This window comes from Vulpes vulpes, chromosome 2, assembly GCF_048418805.1.
Source record: "Vulpes vulpes isolate BD-2025 chromosome 2, VulVul3, whole genome shotgun sequence".
Lineage (NCBI taxonomy): Eukaryota > Metazoa > Chordata > Mammalia > Carnivora > Canidae > Vulpes > Vulpes vulpes.
The window spans coordinates 160,246,693-160,266,076 of record NC_132781.1 but is presented as its reverse complement, the minus strand read 5'-3'; the positions used below and the strand labels follow the sequence as shown (position 1 = coordinate 160,266,076).

Genomic DNA, 19,384 nt, shown 5'->3' with positions numbered 1-19,384 from the left:
TTGTCCTAGTGCAGAGGGGAGGGGGGAGGCCCAGGGACCAGATGGCACGTGCCCTGATGATCTGTGACATGCGGCCTGGACATCCGTGTGTCCCCTCTGGTCTTGGGGGGCACCTGGTTGAAGGCAATGCTCACCCCCTCCCTTCCCTCTCACTCTAGGCTGCCAGGATCTTATTAGCCCTGTTTACACGGCCAGGATGTCAAGCGATTAATTTTTAATGGCTTGGTTTATTGCATGTTTGAATGGTTTATTGAGTAATTCCCACATTTAAGTGATTAATTCCCCAGAGTTCAGAACGACTGGTTAGTTTTACATTAATCAGGGTTTCTGAATGCCAAGAGACAATCAATCAATCCTCCCTGCCAGGGAGAGTAATGTTAAAATACCTCAAGGTACAATGGAGTTAAGAAAAGGAGTAATTAAAACCCTGTCTTCCCCTCATGCAAATTTGATGTCTCTCTCTGTCTCTGTCTCTCTCTCCTCCACCTCCCCTCCCCCTCCTCAGGGAAGGCGCTCCCTGAACCCAGCTGCTCTTCGGGAGGAGCAAGTCTACCCTGAGCTTAGACTTCCTATGATGAGGTTCAGCCCACCTGCCTCCAGAGGTGGGATCTACTCAGCTCCCTGCCCCCCCGGAAGGGGTCTCCGGAGCTGATGAGGCCTGTTGCAGGGCCCCTGGCTTGTGTTCCCCAGGGAAGCTGAGAGCCTCATGATAACACATCTGGTCTCACCTGGTAGCCCAGCAGGTGGGATCTCCCTCCAGGAGGCAAGGGGAGGATGTTTGGGATGGGATGCCCCGTGGTCAGCCACGAACAGGAAAGAAACGCGAGCTGCTTTTGCGTCTGTATGGGTTCCCTACGGCTGCTGTGACAAATGACTGCAAACTTAGTGCTTAAAACAAGGCAGATTTAGTACCTTATGGTTCTGGAGGTCTGAAGCACAAAGGGACTCATGGGCTCGAATCAGGGTGTTGGCAGGGCTGCGCGCTGCACTCCTCTCGGACGCCCTCCAGAAGGATCCACCTCCCTGCCATCCCAGCTTCTAGAGGCCACCTGCGCTCCTGGGCTCACGGCCCCGTCTCCTGCCCCGGAGCCAGCAGTGTCGCTACCTCTTCAGATCATTCTCTGACTCTGGCCTTCTTCCTCTCTCCTCTGCATTTCGAGGATCCTTGTGATTCCCTTGGGCTCCCCTGGATAATGCCAGGTATGTTCCCTATCCCAAGATCAGATGTTCAGCAGCCTGAATTCCACCTGGAACCTTAATTCCCCTTTGCCACATAACCTAACCTGTTCGCAGGTTTGGGGATTGGGACACGGACATCTTTGTGCTGTGCTGATCACAGCATCGAGAGGCTGAGAACCATGTGACGGTCGGGTTAGACGCACAGACTCTGGAGCCAGAGACTTTGGGTTCATATCCTAGTTGAGTGCTCAACAGCTGTGGGGACTTGGTAAGTTTCCTACCTGTGCCTCAGTTTCCTTACCTAAACACCTGAGGCCAGCGATGGTGTGTAGCCCACAGGGTGGCTGTGCTCATGAGATGGGGAGTGAGATGCTCGTGTAGTGTGGGGATCGTGGGACCTACGCTCAGGGGAGGTGAACAGAGGTCAAGTGGTGATATCCAAACACGGAGTGAGGTTCCCTATATCACGAGGGCTCCTAGGGTCCAGCGAGAATGCAGATAAAGGTGCCAAGGTCCTTACAAAATGTTTGCAACCAAACATAAAGCATTTCGTAAGGGCCCCTGGGGGAGCCAGAGTGCCCGTGTGCACACTCGCCGTGCAGACCCCGGGGGAGCGAAGACCCCTGGCAGACAATTAGCAGTGAGAGGCTCCACCAACTAACGGGAGCTGAAGCAGCATCATTCCGCGCCACTTCCTTTAAGTGGTATTGCTCGTCCTTTCAGCATCCGTGAAAGGTAATTGTTCTCATTTGAGAATGAAGGGTTAGAGAACTAGTTAACGCAAGCTCCCTGGTTAGCCATGGCAGTAGTTACCCTGGGCTCTGGAAGCCACGGGCCTGGATATGAATCCTGATTGCCCTGTGGACTGGGTGTCTTAAAGCCAATGCCCTCACCTCTATAGACCGTAATCCCTGCCTCCGTACACCGGAGATGGTCCTAGGCCCTTGTCGTTGGCTTGTTGTGCTGTTTAAATGAGATGATACATGGGAAGTGCCTTGCCTAGAGCCTGGCCTGGCCTGGGGTAAGCCCCAGCAGGTGTTCTGGGTCCTGCTCATCCCCTGGAGGAATGAGGTCCCACATGGAAGTTGTCTGATGTTAGAAGCTTTCTGGAGTAAAGGCTTGATTTGGATCTTCAAGGTCAGAGAAGTGTCGAGAAAGGGAATTTCGGGCGGAGAAGAGATGTGGAATGGACAGATTTCTCAAGAAGCAACTACTACACTGCGTCTCTCGCTTTAAGTGCATGGAGAGGGGAGGAGGGGGGAGGCCCCCCCCCCCCCCCCCCCCCCCCCCCCGCCAGCGGGAGCTGGTGCAGGGTTTGGGGCAGGAAGTCAGAGGCTGACAGAAAGAAACTAATGTTTTAGGCCCACGGGAATGGAGTCCCTGTGGAACCATCACGCTGCCAGCAAGCCCATGTGATTGATTGATCGATGGATTTGTAAACTTCCTTTATTCATGAGAGACACAGGGAGAGAGGCAGAGACACAGGCAGAGGGAGAAGCAGGCTCCCTGTGGGGAGCCCGATACGGGACTCGATCCCAAGACCCCGGGGTCACGCCCTGAGCCAAAGGCAGACGCTCCACCACTGAGCCACCCGGGTGCCCCGAGCCCATGTGTTTTAAAAACCGTATCCATTCAACACAAATTGATTTAACAAAAACAGGCCAGTTATCTGGTGGGACCATGGATGTGAAAGATAAAAACTTGTCCTCCTTGGAGCCTAGATTTTGGTGACAGTCGGAAGACAGACAACAGGCTAGAAGACACGTGGCGTCCCCGTGTATTGGGATAAGTGCTATGGAACTAGTAGAGGTCGCCGCTCTGAGAGTGGCTGGGAGCCGAGCGAGTGGCCAGGGAAGCCTTCTTCTGCGGCAACCCCTGAGCTCAGCCCTCACGACGGGAAGCAGCCGTTTCCAGAAGAGTCGGGACGGGTGTTCCAGACAGAAGGCAAAGGGAATGCAAGGCTCCCGGGGAGGACGGCGTAGGCTGTGGCCCAGGGAAGGAAAGAACAGAACAAGGTCAGTGAGGCCGGAGGCCCATGTGCCGAGGGAGATGGTCCGATATGATGTAGGAAACGCAGGCAAAATTTTCATAATACAGGATCTAGACTTAACTGTGGTTTGTTCTGATTCCATTCAACTTTTTCCCCACTGGATTATTCTCATCAGCGCACAAAACCTTAGCATATTATTTCTCATCTCTTAAAAAAAAAAAAAAAGCCCAAGCCCCCTGGGGCCCCATATCTCTCCACGTCTATTGTTGTATTTCTTTGCTTCTTTTCATAGCAGAACTCATCAGGATCGTCTATACGCACCGTCTCCGATTTCTGTCCTCCCATCTTTTCTTTTCCTGAAAGCTATTAATTTTAAGAACTGTTCATACTCAGAGAAGGTGCGAGAATGGTTCAATGCACTCTCAAAAGCGCGTCACCTCCCTACGGTAGCCGGTATCTTCTGACCACATCTGCTTTGAGGATTCTTCTATAGACACGTGCTGGGTTATTTCCCCGTCTGCTTGGAGGTAAATTGTATGACGTTTTACTTGAAATACCACTTCATGCATCCCTTTAGTATCCAGGCTATTCTCCTTTGAAAGCACAATTTAGTGATCGAGCGCAGGAAATTCGATGTTGAGGATACAACCCATATTCAAATATCACCGACAGTTCCCCGAATATTCTTTTTAAGAATTCACTCAAAAGATCTGCATGCAAATAACATCACCCTTTGCTATGTTTGATTCTACACGTGACCAAGATATAATCTGGTTCTGTTGTTCCCCCAAAATTCCTCTATGCCTCTACGTCGTCAACCCTTCCTACCACCTCCAGCCTCTGGCGACCACCGGTCAGTTCTCTGTTGTTCATAGTTTTTGCCTTTTTCCAGAATGTCCTAGAAATGCAAACATACAGCCATAGGCACTTCGCAGGCTGATTTCGGAAGTCACCAGACTGTTGTACAAACTATGGACCCACAGTTTGTGGCTTTTTACTACTGAGTGGTGCGCCGTTGGATGGACATACCGCAGTTGATCCATTCCCCGGTTGGAGGATACTTAGGGTTGGTTCCAGTCGTGGGTGATTTACATTGCGGGGTAAAGGCTTTCGTGTGAACATAACTTTTATTTCTCTTAAGAATCATGTTGCTGGGTTGACTGGTAGGTGGATGTTTAACTTTATAAGAAACCAAGCTGTTTTCCTGATTGAAACTTTTATGTTCCTATCAGTGGTATATGAGAGTTTCAGTTTTTTCACATCCTTGCCAGTGATTGGTATTCTTCTTTTTTAAAAAAATTTTTTTAGCCTTTCTAATATGTAGTAGTATGTCATTGTGGTTTTACTTGGCATTTCCTTAATGACTAATGATGTTTAGCATCGTCTCATGTGCTTATTTGTCATCTATATAGCTTCTGTGGTGAAGCATCCAAATTTTTGTCCATTTTTTTAAATGTTCATTTTTTATTATTGATTTGTGATCGTCCTTTATATATTCTGGATATAAGTCCTACATCAGAAATGTGATTTACAGGGATGCCTGGATGGCTCAGTGGTTGAGCATCTGCCTTCAGCTCAGGGCGTGATCCTGGAGTCCTGGGATCGAGTCCCACGTCGGGCTCCCTGTATGGTGCCTGCTTCTCCCTCTGCCTGTGTCTCTGCCTCTCTCTCATGAATAAATAAATAAAATCTTAAAAAAAAAAAAGAAATGTGATTTATAGACATTTTCTACCAGTCCTGTGGCTAATGTTTTTCATTCCCATAGTAGTGTCTCTTAAAGAGCAGAATTTTTAATCTTGACAAAATTCTTTTAAAATCTTTTAAAATAAATTCTTTTAGGGCAGCCCCGGTGGCTCAGTGGTTTAGCGCTGCCTTCAGCCGGGGGTGTGATCCTGAAGACCCGGGATCGAGTCCCACGTCAGGCTCCCTGCATGGAGCCTGTTTCTCCCTCTGGCTGTATCTCTCTCTCTCTCTCTCTCTCTGTCTCTAATAAATACATAAAATTTTGTTAAAAAGATTAAAAATGAATAAATAAATTCTTTTTAAATCTTTCCTTTTATGGATTGGGGTGTTGTATCTAAGAAAACCTAGATGTTCTTAGATGAGGTCACAAGACTTTCTCTTACAGTGTCTCCTATAAGCCTTACAGTTTGGGGGTTTTGTTCTTTTTTGTTTTGTTTTGCTTTTTTATTTTTATTATTTTTAGACTTTATTTATTTATTCATGAGAGACACAGAGAGAGAGAGAGAGAGAGAGGCAGAGACACAGGCAGAGGGAGAAGCAGGCCCCATGCAGGGACCCTGATGTGGGACTCGATCCTGGGATTCCAGGATCACGCATGGGCCGCAGGCAGGCGCTAAACTGCTGAGCCGCCCAGAAATCCCGTTTTGCTTTTTTAAGTAGGCTCCATGCCCGGCATGGAACCCAACATGGGGCTTGACCTCACATCCCTGAGATCAAAACCTGAGTGGAGATCAAGAGTCAGATGCTTAACCACCTGCACCACCCAGGCACCCCAAGTTTGGGGTTTTACAATTACAATTTGTTGCATGATCTACTTTGAATTAATTTTTTGTGTAACAAGTGAGGAATGGGGCAAGGTTGTTTTGGTTTCCGCGGAGAGGTTTAATTTGATTCCAGCACTGTTCATTGAAAAGACGACTTTTCATTACTACAATGTCCTACGTGGCCCCTTTGTCAGAACCCAGGCCACACTTGTCAGAGACTGCTCCCTCACCCTGTTCTTTCCCACTCGTCTGTGTGGCCACCCATACACCAAAATCATAGCATCTTGATGACTGTGGATTTATAGTGGGTCTTGAAATTAGATAGTGTGAGTCTTCCAACTTTGTTCTATTTCAAAATGTTTTTTTTCCGGCCATTCTCATTCCTTTGTCTTCCTATATACCTTTGAGAGTCAGATTGTTGATACCTTAAAAAAAAATTCTTCAGGGATTTTGATTGAGATTGAATCAATAAATCAGTTTGGGGAGAATTGACATCTTAATGATATCGCATCTTCTCATCCATGAACACAGCATCTCTCTATTTACTTAGATTTTCTTTGGTTTCTTGCATGGATGTTTGTAGTTTTCAGCATATTTTATGACACATTTTGTTAGATTTATGCCAAAGTCTTTTACGCTTTTTGATGCTATTATGAATGGCACTGTTTTTAAAATTTTGACTTCTAACTATTTGTTGTTGTATGTAAAATAAAACTGATTTCTAAAATATGGAACTTGAATGATATAAGTTGGCCAAGCTCATTTATTAGTTGTAGGATTTTTTTTTTTTTTGTAGGTTCTTTGAGATGTTCTATATGGCTAATTATGCCTTCTGTAAATAGGGGCAGTTATAGTTCTTCCTTTGCAATTTGTATATGTCTTTTCTTTCTTGTTCTTGCCTCATTGAAGTGGGTGGGATGTCTGGTTCATTGTTGAATGGGAGTGGTGAGAGATGACATCCTTCCTCTTCCACTTACCCCCTTAGGGGGAAAATGCCAGTCTTTCACCATTACCTGTAGGTTTTTTCCTAGATGTCCCTTATCAGGTTAAGGAAATTCACTTGTAGTCCTAGCTATTGAAACTTTTTATTATGAATGGACACTGAACCTTATCCAATGGTTTTTTTTTTACATTGCGATAGTCATGGTTTTCTTCTTGGTCTGTTGGTAGGTCAAGTATATTGAAATTAAAGTATTGAGCCAGCCTTACATCTCTGAAATATACCCCATTCAGTTGATGTGAATTATCCTTTTTATATATTGCTGGGCTTGCTAATATTTTATTGAGAATTTTTTTGTGTTTATGTTCACGAGGGATTTTGGTTTGTAGTTTTTTTTTTTTTTTTTTTTAATTTTGATTTGGGTATCAGGGTAATGCTGCCCTCACAAAAAAAAATCTGGGATGCGTTCCCTCTTCTTCTGTTTTCTGAAAGACATTGTGTGTAATGAGCTTTGCTTCTTCCTTCAGTGTTTGGTTAAATTTACCAGCAAAGCCATTTGGGACTGTCGTTTTCTTTGTTGGAAGGCTCTTAAACTGAAAATTCATCTCTTTCATGGTTCTAGGGCTATTCAGCTTATATATTTCTTTTTGAGTGAACCATGGTAGCTTCTGTCTTTGAAGGACTTTGTTCATTTCACCTACGCTGTCAAATTGATAGGCAGGAAACTGTTCATAATATTCTCTTTTCATGTCTGTTGAGTTCCAAGTAATGTCACCTCATTCCTGATATCAACCCTTTGTGTCTTTCCTCTTTTTTTTTTTTTTTCTTGGGCTGACTGGTGGTTTATTAATTTATTGATCTTTTCAAAGGACTGACTTTTGGTTTTATTGAGTTTTCTCTATTGGTTTCCTGTTTTCAGTTTCAATGATTTTGCTCCTTATTACTTCTACCCTCTGCTTGCTTTAGGTTTAATGCATGCTTCCTTTTCTGGTTTCCTGAGGTGGATGGTTAGATTATTGGCTTGACACCATTCTTCTTTTCCTAATATGAACATTTAATGCTATAAATTCCCTCTGAGCACTGCTTTAGCTGCACTCCACCCATTCTGATAAGCTGTATTTTTATTTCCATTCATTTCAAAACCTTTTCCAACTTTTTACTTCGATTCATGAGTTATCTAAACTCGCATTATTTAATTTCCAAAAGTTTGGAGATTTTCGTGTTATCATTCTGCTTTTGACTTCTGGCCTAATTCCTTTGTGATGAGGGAACATTTTTTATATGATTTCAATTCTGTATTTGTTAAGGTTTGTTTTGTGGCTTATAAGGTGGCTTATCTTGGTGAGTGTCCCATGCGCTTTGGAAAAAGAATCTTCATTCTGCTCTTGTTTAATGGAATGCTTTATAAATGTCAGTTGGAAAATGAGCAAAGATACAGAATTCCTAAATAGCCAGCTTGGCTTATCTACTTTTTCTCTCAATTACTGGAGTCAAGGCCTACAGGTTTGAATGGTGGATTTTTCTCTTTATGCACCTTTTTAAGTTTTTGCTTAAAGAGGTTTGAATACCTGTTCGATGCATATATATTTTAGGACTATTATGTCATTTTGGTGAACCGACCTTTTACCATTATGCAACACCTGTCTTTGTTCCTGGCAATATTCTTTGTTCAAAAGCCAACTTTGTCTGATATTAAGGTAGCTACTCCTGCTTTTATTTGATTAATTCTTACTTGCTTTAGTTTTTTTCTATTCTTCTACTGTTCGGCTAATCTTTCTTATTGTATTTAAAGTGGATGTCTTGTAGACAGTCTACAGTTAGGTCTTTTTGTTGTTATTCCAAACTGACAATCTCTGTCTTTCAATTGGTGTGGCTTGAGACAAGTTATTTTAGTATAATTGTTGATATGATATAGGGTTACTATTTGCGTCTCTCCTTCCCTGCTCTGTTCTTTTGTTTCTCTGTTCTTTCTTTCTTGCCATGTTTCAGATTATTTGAATTTTTTTTTAGTATTTAATACTACATTTTAATATTAAATTTTAGTATTAATATTTAATACAAAATACTATGTAATACTATTTAGTATTAGTTATTTAGTGGTATTGTTTTACTTTATTGGATTTTTTGGGTTTATCTCTTTGTACTTTTTTTTTTATTATTGCTTGATCTTGGGATTGCCATGGACATACCTGGCCTTTAATAATCTAGTTAGAGTTAATATTCATGCTTCACTTAGCGTGTAAAACTTGCAACCACATAGGTCCCTTCCCCCACCACGTTTCTCATAGGACTTACATGCATTACATCTGCGTACCCTGGAAATGCCACCATATGTTGTTATAACATTTTGCTTTCACTGGCCATATCTATTTTTAAGAGGAAAAAAATCCTTTTATTATTACCGAGATATTTACTAAATCTGCTCTTGTTTCTTCACTCCTGGAGATCCAGATTCTGGTATAATTGTCCTTCAACCTGAAGGACATTGTTACATTTGCATTTCTGAAAGCAGTGCTGCTGGGGGTGAATTTTTTTGATTTTCCTTCAACTAAGAATGTCCAACTTTGTCTTCATTCCTGAAGGATACTCTTGGAGGGTATAGAATTCTGGGTCACTATTTCTGTCTGATGTAAAGTCTGCAGTCAGCCTGATTTTTGTCCCTGCTCCTCAACCCCATCTTTATAATGCTTTCATTTTTCTCTGGAGGCTTTCAAAATTAAGCAAGGGAAAAAACTTCAGTATTCGATAGTTGACTACACTGTCTACACGTGTGTTTGTGTGTTTTGTTTCTTAAACGTATTCTCTTTGGGATGTGCAGAGCCTCCTTAATTGTCAGACTTATGTCTTTCACCAAAGCTGGGAAATTTTTAACCATGATTGCTTCAAATATCTTGTACTGTGCTAATACTTCCTTATCTTCTTGTAAGACATCAATGGCATGAACATTAGACATTTTAATATTGTCCCACGGGTCTCTGAGGCTCTCTTTATCATTTCTTTCCTGTTTTTCAGATTGGATAATTTCTGTTACTATCTTAATTCATTTTATTCATTGCTCCACCACCTCCATTCAACTACTGAAAAGATTTTTTACAAAAACTTCAGATATTATGCATACCTCTTGGTTCTTTTTATAGTATCTACTTCTCGCTGAGAACACCAGTCTTTTCATTCACTTCCAGCGTGTCTACCTTTATGTCCGTTACAACAGCTGCTCAGACGTCTTCAGTAATTCCAGCATCTGGGTCATCTCAGGGTTGGCATGTTTATCTTTTTCCCTGAAGGATTAGTTAGGTTTCTCTGATTCTCTGTGTAATTCAGTAATTTTGGTTTCTATGCTGGATATCCTGAATATTCTGCAGCGAAAACCCCCTGGGGAACACTTGTTTTCATTGATTCTGTTTTAGCGTGCAGCAGCCCAGCTCACAATGTACTTGGTTTTCCTCCGTGGGTGGTGGTTCCAATGTTCACTTTACTACTTTGGGTCAATCCCTCCCAGGCACAGGCGAGTCTGGGCCTTGAGCCGGTTCTTACACAGAATGAGGGGAGCCCCTTCTCTGCTTTCTTCTTTCCATGCTCTTTGACTTACAAGGGCCCCCTTTCCTGATGTTCTGTCCAGAAAGACAGGTCTTCCTTGCTCTTATTTTTCAGCTACCCACTCCCGAAGGTCTGCTGGGAACCTGCCTCAGGCCAACCCTGCAAAAGAAAAAGGCAAATAGACGAGAACCTCACCCCTCTGTGGGTTGCTTCTCTAAGTTTTGATTCTTCTCCTTAATCTGCTTGTTCTTTTGCTTTTTGCATTTTGTCTGACATCATTAGTTATATTCGGCGGGAGGCAGGGCTGCGGTACTCTCTGCTGACCAGCACCAGAAGAAGCCCACAATAACGTTTTTTTTTGTAATTTTATTTCTCTGATCCAGGATCAGAAAATGTACATCGTGTTGGTGACCCTGTCTGTGAATTTTGAACACTTAATGTTCCTTTTTGTTATGGACACTGCTGAAGTTTTTGCAGAGTGGGGGCTAGTTTTTTTTGGGGGGGGGGCTAGTTTTGTAGAATCTCTGTCTCCCATCCCTCAGGCTTTTCTCCATTAGTAACACTCTGAGGAAACTCTTGCCAAAGCTACTGGTGATTTCTGTGTTGCTAAATTCCACGGATATTTCTCAGTCTTCATCTAATTTCTCTCTTCTTGACGAATTTTTCCGCTTGGGCTCTGAGATGCCCTCCTACCCCTTAGCCACTCCTTTTCATCCCCTTTACTGGTTCCTTCTCAATGCCCAGCCTCTAGACCTTAAATTACCCACAGCCGTCGGGCTTGATCTACCCCGAGTGTCTTCATGAGTTCCTCCATCCCCAAAACTTGTAATTTCATCCACTCAGTAAGTTCCAATTATATCTTCAGCTCAGACATCTGCAGACTCTGCCTCCAGATATCGTCATGCGTACCTAATAGGCATTGCAAACTTTTTCACGTCCAACATACAAGTCCCGATTTCTTCCCTGCCCCAAACCTGCTCATTCTCCGGTCTTCTCCATCTCAGTAAGAGGCTGCTTCATTCTTCCAGCTTTTCAGGCCTCAGATCTGGGTGTTCCCCTTCATTCTTCTCCTGGTTTCACACTCCACTGTAACCCTCTTTCCTAAATACATCTAGGGTTCGACCGTGTCCCACCCTCTTTCCTCCTGCCACCGTCACTCAGGCCACCATCATCTGTCCTTTCCATCCCCTGCCTCTACCTTGACCCCTGCAGTCTGTTCTTCATATCAGCCCAAGTGGTATGTGTATGACTTGAGTCAGATCATGTCATTCCTCTGTTCAACCCCTGCAGTGGTTTCCCATGTCTCTAAACAATATGAAGGCCTGCAAGGCCCACCCACGATCTTCAGCACCCTTTCCCACCCGCTCCATCCATCCCCAGTCTACTGGTTATTCCTAGAACACATGCACCAGTTTCTTCCCCAGGGCCTTTGCACTTGCTCTTCTTTTGGCTTAGACACTTTTCCAGGTAATCACATGCTTTATTCTCTCACGCTTGTTCTCTGCTCAAATGTCACCTGATAGGCCTCTCCTGACTGCCCCACCAAGAACACCAGCACACCTCTGTGCTCCTAATTCCCTGTCCCTCTCACCTGATTTTATTTTTCTTCACTGCACGAATTCTCCCTCTCCTTCCCTGGCATGAGACAGTCGATCTGGCACTTCCTGACAATCTTTCTCAGTCTAGAATCGTTCTTGGTACTCTGTCCAAATTCGTAGAACAGGTGACTCAGTAAAAATGCTTCTGAAGACATACGTTCTATCTCTGTCCTCGGAGCTGGGCTCCTGGGTGTCACCCAGACTTTCTTCCCACGTCATGACCCAGGAGAGGAATGGCACACTGCCTCCTCGCCTTCTGCTCCCGGGCCAGGTCACGCGGGCCACCGGCCTAGAGTTGCCCCTCAGTAGATGCACAACCACAGTGGAGGTCATCCTACCAGCCTGTCCTCTGACTCCGAATGCCAGGACCAATGAAGCCTTCATCAGCTAGCCCGCGCTTGTGACACGGGGAGGTCAGTGCACCTGGTTCTGCATCACCGGGTGATTCAGTGTGAGGAATCCATCACTCAGCCCGCCAGTGTGCCAGGGAGGCCAACACCCCAGCTCCATCTCTCCTCCTTTTTGCTTTCCCCCATCTGATGTCAGAGCTATTTCAAGGTGGTGGAGCCTTGTTACTGCCCCAAGGTTGGTGGTGGTGGGGATCCAGTGGCCAGGGGCCAGGCAGTGGCCGTCCTGCTCCATAGAGATGTGCAGGTACAGCTGCTGCCCAGGACTGAGGCAGAGTCTAGAGCCGGTGGGATGACAGCCCCAGAAATAACCTTCGGGCCCAACCGCCTTCCTGGATGTCTCTTACAGGAAACGCCCACGTGCCTTCTAGGCACCGAGTCTGCTGTCTGTGTGACAGTTCGTATTCTGCAGGGTGACTTCATCAACTTTCATGTGTCCCCACACCCACGGGGTTTTTTTCCCCTTAACATTTTTTACTTAGAGTAAAAGTCATTCTTCTTAGTGTATAGTCGCTCACACAGTCACATGCTCACCCTCACAACCCAGACCTAGCACAGAGCCGTCATCACCCCAAATCCCGCCATGACCCCTCATGGCCACCCCTACCCCCATCTCTCCGCTTCCAGCCGCTGGCACCCACAGATCTGTTTCCTGTCTATACGTTTGCCTTTTCCAGAATCGTTATGGGAATCGACTCGTACAGTCGCTGCCTTCTCAGTCTGGCTTCCTTCCCTCGGTACATTTGAGATTTATTCATGTTATTACAGGTATCACTTGTTCGTTCCTGTTTGTGGCTATTACTCCATCAGATGGAGACTTGTGTATCCATTCTCCAGCCGGAGGATCTTCAGGTGGCTGCCAGGTTTTGACGATTATGAATAAAGCGACTATAAACGTGGGCATAAGGGTTTTGGGGGTGAACGTAAGTTTTTGTTTCCCTTGGGGTATCCCTAGGAGTGGCAGTCCTAGGTCCGGTGGGTGGATATTTACCTTTATATAAGAAGCTGCCAAACTGTTTTCCAAAGTATGTTATTTTGCCTTCCCACCGGGAGCACGCGGGGACTCCAGGTGCGCCTCCTCCTCGCCAGCGTCGGGGCCGCCTCTGGACTTGGGTGTTCTCGGAGCCGTGCGGCGCCGTCTCACTGTGGTTTTAATGTTCATTTTCCTAATGACTCATGAGTTCGGCATCTTTTCCTATGTTTACGTGCCATCCGTATATCTTCTTTTGTGACATGTTTGCATCTTTGCCCGCTGGAACGATTGGATCGTTTTTCTTATGCCGCACTTCGTGAGTGTGTTATGTTTTTTGGACGCAAGCTGCTTCTCCGGTATATGATTTGCAAATACTTTCCACGCAGTCCATGGCTTGTCTTTTTGTTCCCATCACCGTGTCTTTCAAAGGGCAAATTTCTTAAATTTTGGCAAAGTCCAACTTATCATTTTGTACTTTTGTGAACCAGGCTAATGATATTCTACGTACGGAAATTCTACTTTGTCTAAGGTCAGTGAACTTCTCCTCTGTTTCTTTTCAGAACTGTATCATACTTTTAGGTTTTATGTTTAGATCTATGATCCATTTTGAGTTTTTTGAGGTATGGGTTGAGGTTCTTTTTTTTTTTTGCATGTAGATACCAGTTGTTCCCTACCGTTTATCGTAAAGACGGTTCATCCTCCCTTTCTGTGTTTTTGCACCTTGTCAGACTTTGTGAGGGTCTGTGTCTGGACTCCTGGACTCTTCATTCTGTTCCGTGTCTCTGTGACTAATCTTTCACCAATGCCCCATTGTCTTGGCTACCGTAGTTTTGTAGAAAGTCTGGAAACCGGGTAGGGACCACACCTACCTTCCCAGCACGGTGGTTATGATTCTACCCACTTTACGGGGGTTGAAACCAACCGTGGTCGTGCTCAGATGTCCCACGTACAGTCTCCCTTATGTAATAACCTAGCTGCCTAGCACCTGCTCAAAACCCACTCCTCATGCTTAGCCTCATGCTTAGCCTCATGCTCAGAGTCTTTGGAATCTACTTTGGGTATAATTGTCAGCCCTGCTTGTCAGTTGTGTGGCCCTGGGAAAGTAACTTCAAGCCACCGCCCCTCCATGCCTCAGTTTCTCCACCTGCAACATGGGGACAGCAGTGGGACCTGCCTTACAGGTTGTGGCAAAGATGAAACGATCACCAGCTCAAGCCATGTTAAACTGCTGTTGAATCAATTTTTTTTGGCCGGCACGAATGGCAGTGTTACACAGTTCAGCCTCCCGTGCAAGGTGTTCCTCCTAGCGCTAGACGGAGGGCGTGTGCCCCGGAAACGGTAGCTCAGCTGGTCCTCGTTGTCATCGTCATTGTCACTGTGGTTGCCACTGCTCGTGCTGCTGTTGCTCCTATGCTATTATCGCGGAGGGCGGTGGCTCCCGAGACTGATGTCCCCGAGTCCTCAGGTCGGGCAGCCAGAGCCATCAAGTGCTTCCTGTGTGAAGTTGGTGGGAAGGAGGGCTTGGCACGACTTCCAAAGGGCCTTGTAGGATGATGAGGAGTTCGGGATGGGGGGAACACTGCAGGCACAGCTTGCACAAAGGCTTGGGGAGGGGGCGATGGACACACTCGAGGGGAACATGCGGTTTGATTCTTGGGTGGAGAATGGGAAATAACCGGCCCCGTCTTCTCCCTCCACAGCCAAGTCCAGAAGCCCTCGCCCACCTCTGTCTTCGCCATGGCTGCAAGAACCATTATCATCGACCACGGGTCTGGCTTTCTGAAGGCTGGCTTTTCTGGGTGGAATGAGCCCCAGATGGTCTTCCCGAGCATCGTGAACTATATCCCGTGCAGAGAGAACCCTGGGCCCAGCTATGCCCAAAGACGCGTGAGTCTGGGCATCGACATTTGCCATCCCGATACATTTAGCTACCCCATCCAGCGTGGCCGCATCCTCAACTGGGAGGGCGTGGAGCACATCTGGTCATTTGTTCTGGAGAGACACAGGCGGGAGCATGAGGACTTCCCGGTGATGGTCACAGAGTCCCCCATGAGAGAGCCCATAGACCGACAGAAGACGCTGGAGGTAAGGCCACGGGACGTAGCCCGGCACTTGGTGTTCAGACGTGACTGAGTGTTGGGGACTCTGCTTCCTAAATAATTTGCCCCCTGGAGGTTTGCTGAGTACCTAGTGTGTGCCTGGCACCTGTTCTCGGCAAGAATGGGGTTCCCGGGCTTTCCTCCAACAGACGGAGAAGGGAGGACACGGGATACTTTGTTTGCGGGTTCCGTAAGTGTTCAGAGATCATATTCTACCTTAAAGAGCTCATGTTGTTGGGGAAAACTTGATCGGGAATAATTCCAGAGAGCGACCGGTTCTAGAAGCGAAATGGGGCAGTGGCTGGCTGGTGGGGAGCAATTAGGGAGGGCTGCTCTGAGGAGGTGGTTTCAGGGGCCAGGGAGGCTGGGAAGAGGGGGACCGGAAGGTGAAGTCTCAGGGGTTGGGTCTTGCAGGCCCCGGAGGCAGTGGGAGTGCTTAGACGTCACTCTAAATCAAGGTTTGGCAAACTACGGCCAGTGGGCCACATTGGCCCACCATCTGTTTTTATAAATAAAGTTTTATTGGAACACAGCCGTGTCCACCCATTTCCATATCGTCTTTGGCTACTTTCACACCACAGCAGCAGAGCTGGGTGGTTGCGGCAGAGACTGCGTATATGCTGTGTAAGGGCTAAAAAACTTACTTACTGTAGGTTTGCTAGACAGAATGCATGGTGCCCGGTTAGAGCTGAATTTCAGATAAGCAACAAATAATACTTTAGTATAAGCAGGTCCCGAGTATCTCATGGGACACATGTATATGAAAATGTTATTTGTTGTTTGTCCAAAAGTCAAATTTAATTGGGCAGCCTGTTATTTTTATTTGCTAAATTTGGCCACCCCAACTGTCTAGCTTTTGTAGAAAATGCTTGCCAACCCCTGCTCTAAATAAATCGGAAGATCCTGGAGAGTTTTAAGTGGGATTCGTATTTCATTTCCTATTTGAAAAAGAGGGCCTTGGCTTCTATTTGGGAAGTGGCTAGTGGTGGGACAATATTCTGCGTTGGGGGGGGGGGGTGGGGAGCTCCTTTCCCCGCTCAGTGGGGAAGATGGGCCTTGTGGGGTGAAGAGGTGGCCCCCACGGAAGGGCGGACTAGTGCTGCCTTTCTGTGTCTATAGGGTCAGAGATATGGGGATGCAGTCAGAGCTGGGGAAATAGGAAGGTGGTGGGGGTGCTCAGTGAAGATCTGGGGGGGGGGGGGTGTGGGAGAAAAATCAGCTTAGGGACTTTGCCAAAACCTAAATGTCAGAATTCCAGTTTTGTCTTGATGTGTGGGGGGGAAAAAGGCTTCACTTAGCAGGAGGTGAGAATATGTATCTCCCTCCTCCCTCTCTCCCTCCCTCCCAGGCTCCCTCCCTCCTTCCCTCCCTCCTCCCACCCCGACTTTTGGAGGCAGTGGTAGATATGATGCACTTGTTTCTTGTCTGATTTCTTCTTCCCTCTTTTAAAGAAATAGGTCAGGCTTCAGGTCTGTCCCTTGGCCATGGCCCCCGCTGGTTCCCCACTGCCCACACAACCAGGGACCATCTCGTACATGCAGCTGACAGCTCTTCCCACCTTGCCACCAAAACAATCTTCTGGACGGTGGTGGTCCTCAAACAAACTCCCGAGGGCAAATCCCAAATCCGACTGCTAATCCTCTAGAGCCTCCCTTGTTCCCACAGCATGAGCTTCAGGAGCTCTGTGCCCCATCTCCTCGGAGCAGCTCCCCAGTCCCTTGGGGACACAGGTGTGCACCGACTGCAGTTCTGAGAGCTAAGCATGTAGCTGGGTCTCGGGGAAAACAGAAAACAGAAATGCATCGGGGCCAGGACACCTGGGTGGGTCAGGGGTTGAGCATCTGCCTTCAGCTCAGGTCGTGATCCTGGGGTCCTGGGATCGAGTCCCGCATCAGGCTGCCTGCAGGGAGCCTGCTTCTCCCTCTGCCTGTGTCTCTGCCTGTCTCTCTGTGTCTCTCAAGAATAAATAAATAAAATCTTTAAAAAATATATCAAGGCCTTTGGTTTGGGGCGAAATACCCTAGTGGCTCTTCTCCCTTCTTACAGATTATGTTTGAGCTGCTGGACGTGCCGTCCATACTCCTGGCCGACCAGCTGGAGATGTCCCTGTACGCCTCCGGCCTCCTGACGGGCGTGGTGGTTGATTCGGGCTACGGCCTGACCCGCGTGCAGCCCTTCCACCTGGGCCGCCCCTTACGGTCCAGCCGCAAGACGCTGGAGTTCGCGGGCCAGGATCTGTCGGCCTATCTCTTCAGGAGCCTCTTTAAGGAGGATTGCAATCGCCACAACCTGTTTCAGCTGGAAACGGTGGCCACCACCCAGATGAGCAAGTGCTACGTGCCGCAGAATTTGGGGGAGGCGCTAGACTTCCGCCAGAGTCTGCCCAGCGGCTCGGATGAGAACAACACCTACCAGCTCCCCGACGGCACCCCGGTGGAGCTGACCCCCATGCAGCGGCTGGCCCCCGAGATGTTCTTCAGCCCCCAGGTGTTTGACCTGCAGGGGCCCAGCATCTCTCAGGTCGTGGTGGATGCTATCCTGGGCTGCGAGGCCTCCTTGCACCCGCTGCTCACCTCCCACGTGATGGCCTGTGGGGGCAACACCCTGTACCCCGGCTTCACCAAGCGCCTGTACAAGGAGCTGACCGCAGATCACTTCTCCTCCGCCAAGGCCACCATGTGGGTGGGTTCCAACAGAAACTTTAGCGTCTGGCTAGGAGCGTCTGTTGTGGCCCATCTGTCTTCCTACAAGTCCGAGTGGATGAGCAAAGAGGAGTACGAAGAGAGCCAGAGGCCGTGACCTAGTGGCGGCTCCTGGGACCCTGTCCCCATCCCAGGGGCTCAGGTGGATTAGTTTTCAGTGATGGGGCTGGGCAGGCAGAGGTAGGGTTAGCTGGCTTTGGAATTCTGAGGTCATGAGGGGCGTTTTAGGTTCTAGGGTTTTATCTTGTTTCAAGAGTAGGATCCAGCCCAGAGGAGGACAGGGTGTCATCCCCGGAAGCCCCCCGGGGACAGTTTCTCCAGGGGTGGCCTGTCATTTGGAGGGGAGCGGTCAGTTAACATCTCCGTAATAGCCCCTGACTTTTCATTGGCATCTTCCTTGGGGCCGCCCTGTCCTCAGTTTGGTAGGTTTTAACCGGGGCGAGAGAGATGGGACCTTCTGCTGGGGTCCCAGTTATTTTTGACTAGTTGATGAGGTGGGATGGGGAGACATGAAGTTTCTAGTTTTACGCATTCACTCTGGTCAGGGAGGAATTGCCACCGGTGAGCCCGAGGACCCTCCCTTCTGTGGCCAGGGTCTTGTTTTACAGATGAAAATAAACAACTTCTTTGGAATCTGTGTTGGCTTCTGTTCCGGGGCAGTCTCTGGGGGAGACTCAGGGAGTGTGTGCACACGAGGGCCGGGGTGGGGCCGGGGCAGCCTCCGGGGACCCCCTGAGCGGGATCGACAAGGGCCTGGAGCCTCCCGTTCTTCCTCCACCACATTACATTCTCTCTCTCCACCCCAGATGTCCCAATATTCTGTTAAGGTTTGAGTTTCCACTAGCGCCATATGCTATTTGATAAGTATTGGAGGAAATCTGGGGTGAAAGATACCTGAGGTTCCTCATTTCAAGGAGGTCACAGTCCACTGGGGGGGTACATAGGCAGTAAAGAAGGAAATCTATTTAAGGTGACAAACAAATGGAATGAGGTCACGTGATCTGGGGGGTGGGGGCTGCCTACTTCTGATGAGGTCGCCTTAGAGGAGACCACTGGAGACCATGGATGACCTCCCCCTTCTTCCCTGGCACACCATGAGGTTACACTTCCCAGCACACACCCCGTCCCTGAGAGTTAGGTAGGGGCGTGTGACCGTACCATAGGTTCTGGACAGTTGAGCGAATGCCTGACCCTTAAAATAGTCCTATCGGCTTGCAGGATGTAGAGGATCTAATGTGGGAGGGACAGAGCTGCATATGGAAGGAGGCTGGGTGGCACGTGGACACCCCCACCCCACCCCACCCTACCCTACCCCACCCACTGCACTACCCTGGGACATGAGGAAAAATCTGCCATGTTCAGCCACTGAGATTTGGGGGTTGTTTGTTACAGCAGCTGTTTTGCTTACCCTGACTAATACAGAGAGAATAATTTACTTAAGTTTTTTTTTCC

At 47.4% G+C, this 19,384-nt stretch overlaps 1 protein-coding gene across 1 annotated transcript in view; it reads left to right on the top strand.

Annotated features, from left to right (window-relative positions):
* ACTL8 (actin like 8) overlaps positions 1-18,562 on the top strand; it is a 28,116-nt gene extending 9,554 nt beyond the window's left edge. The window contains exons 2-3 of the mRNA XM_026011903.2: positions 14,832-15,216; positions 17,277-18,562. Coding sequence (XP_025867688.2) covers positions 14,869-15,216; positions 17,277-18,029 — 1,101 coding nt within the window. The 5' untranslated portion in view covers positions 14,832-14,868 and the 3' untranslated portion in view covers positions 18,030-18,562. The remainder of the gene's footprint in view (positions 1-14,831; positions 15,217-17,276) is intronic.
* Positions 18,563-19,384: the final 822 nt, after the last annotated feature.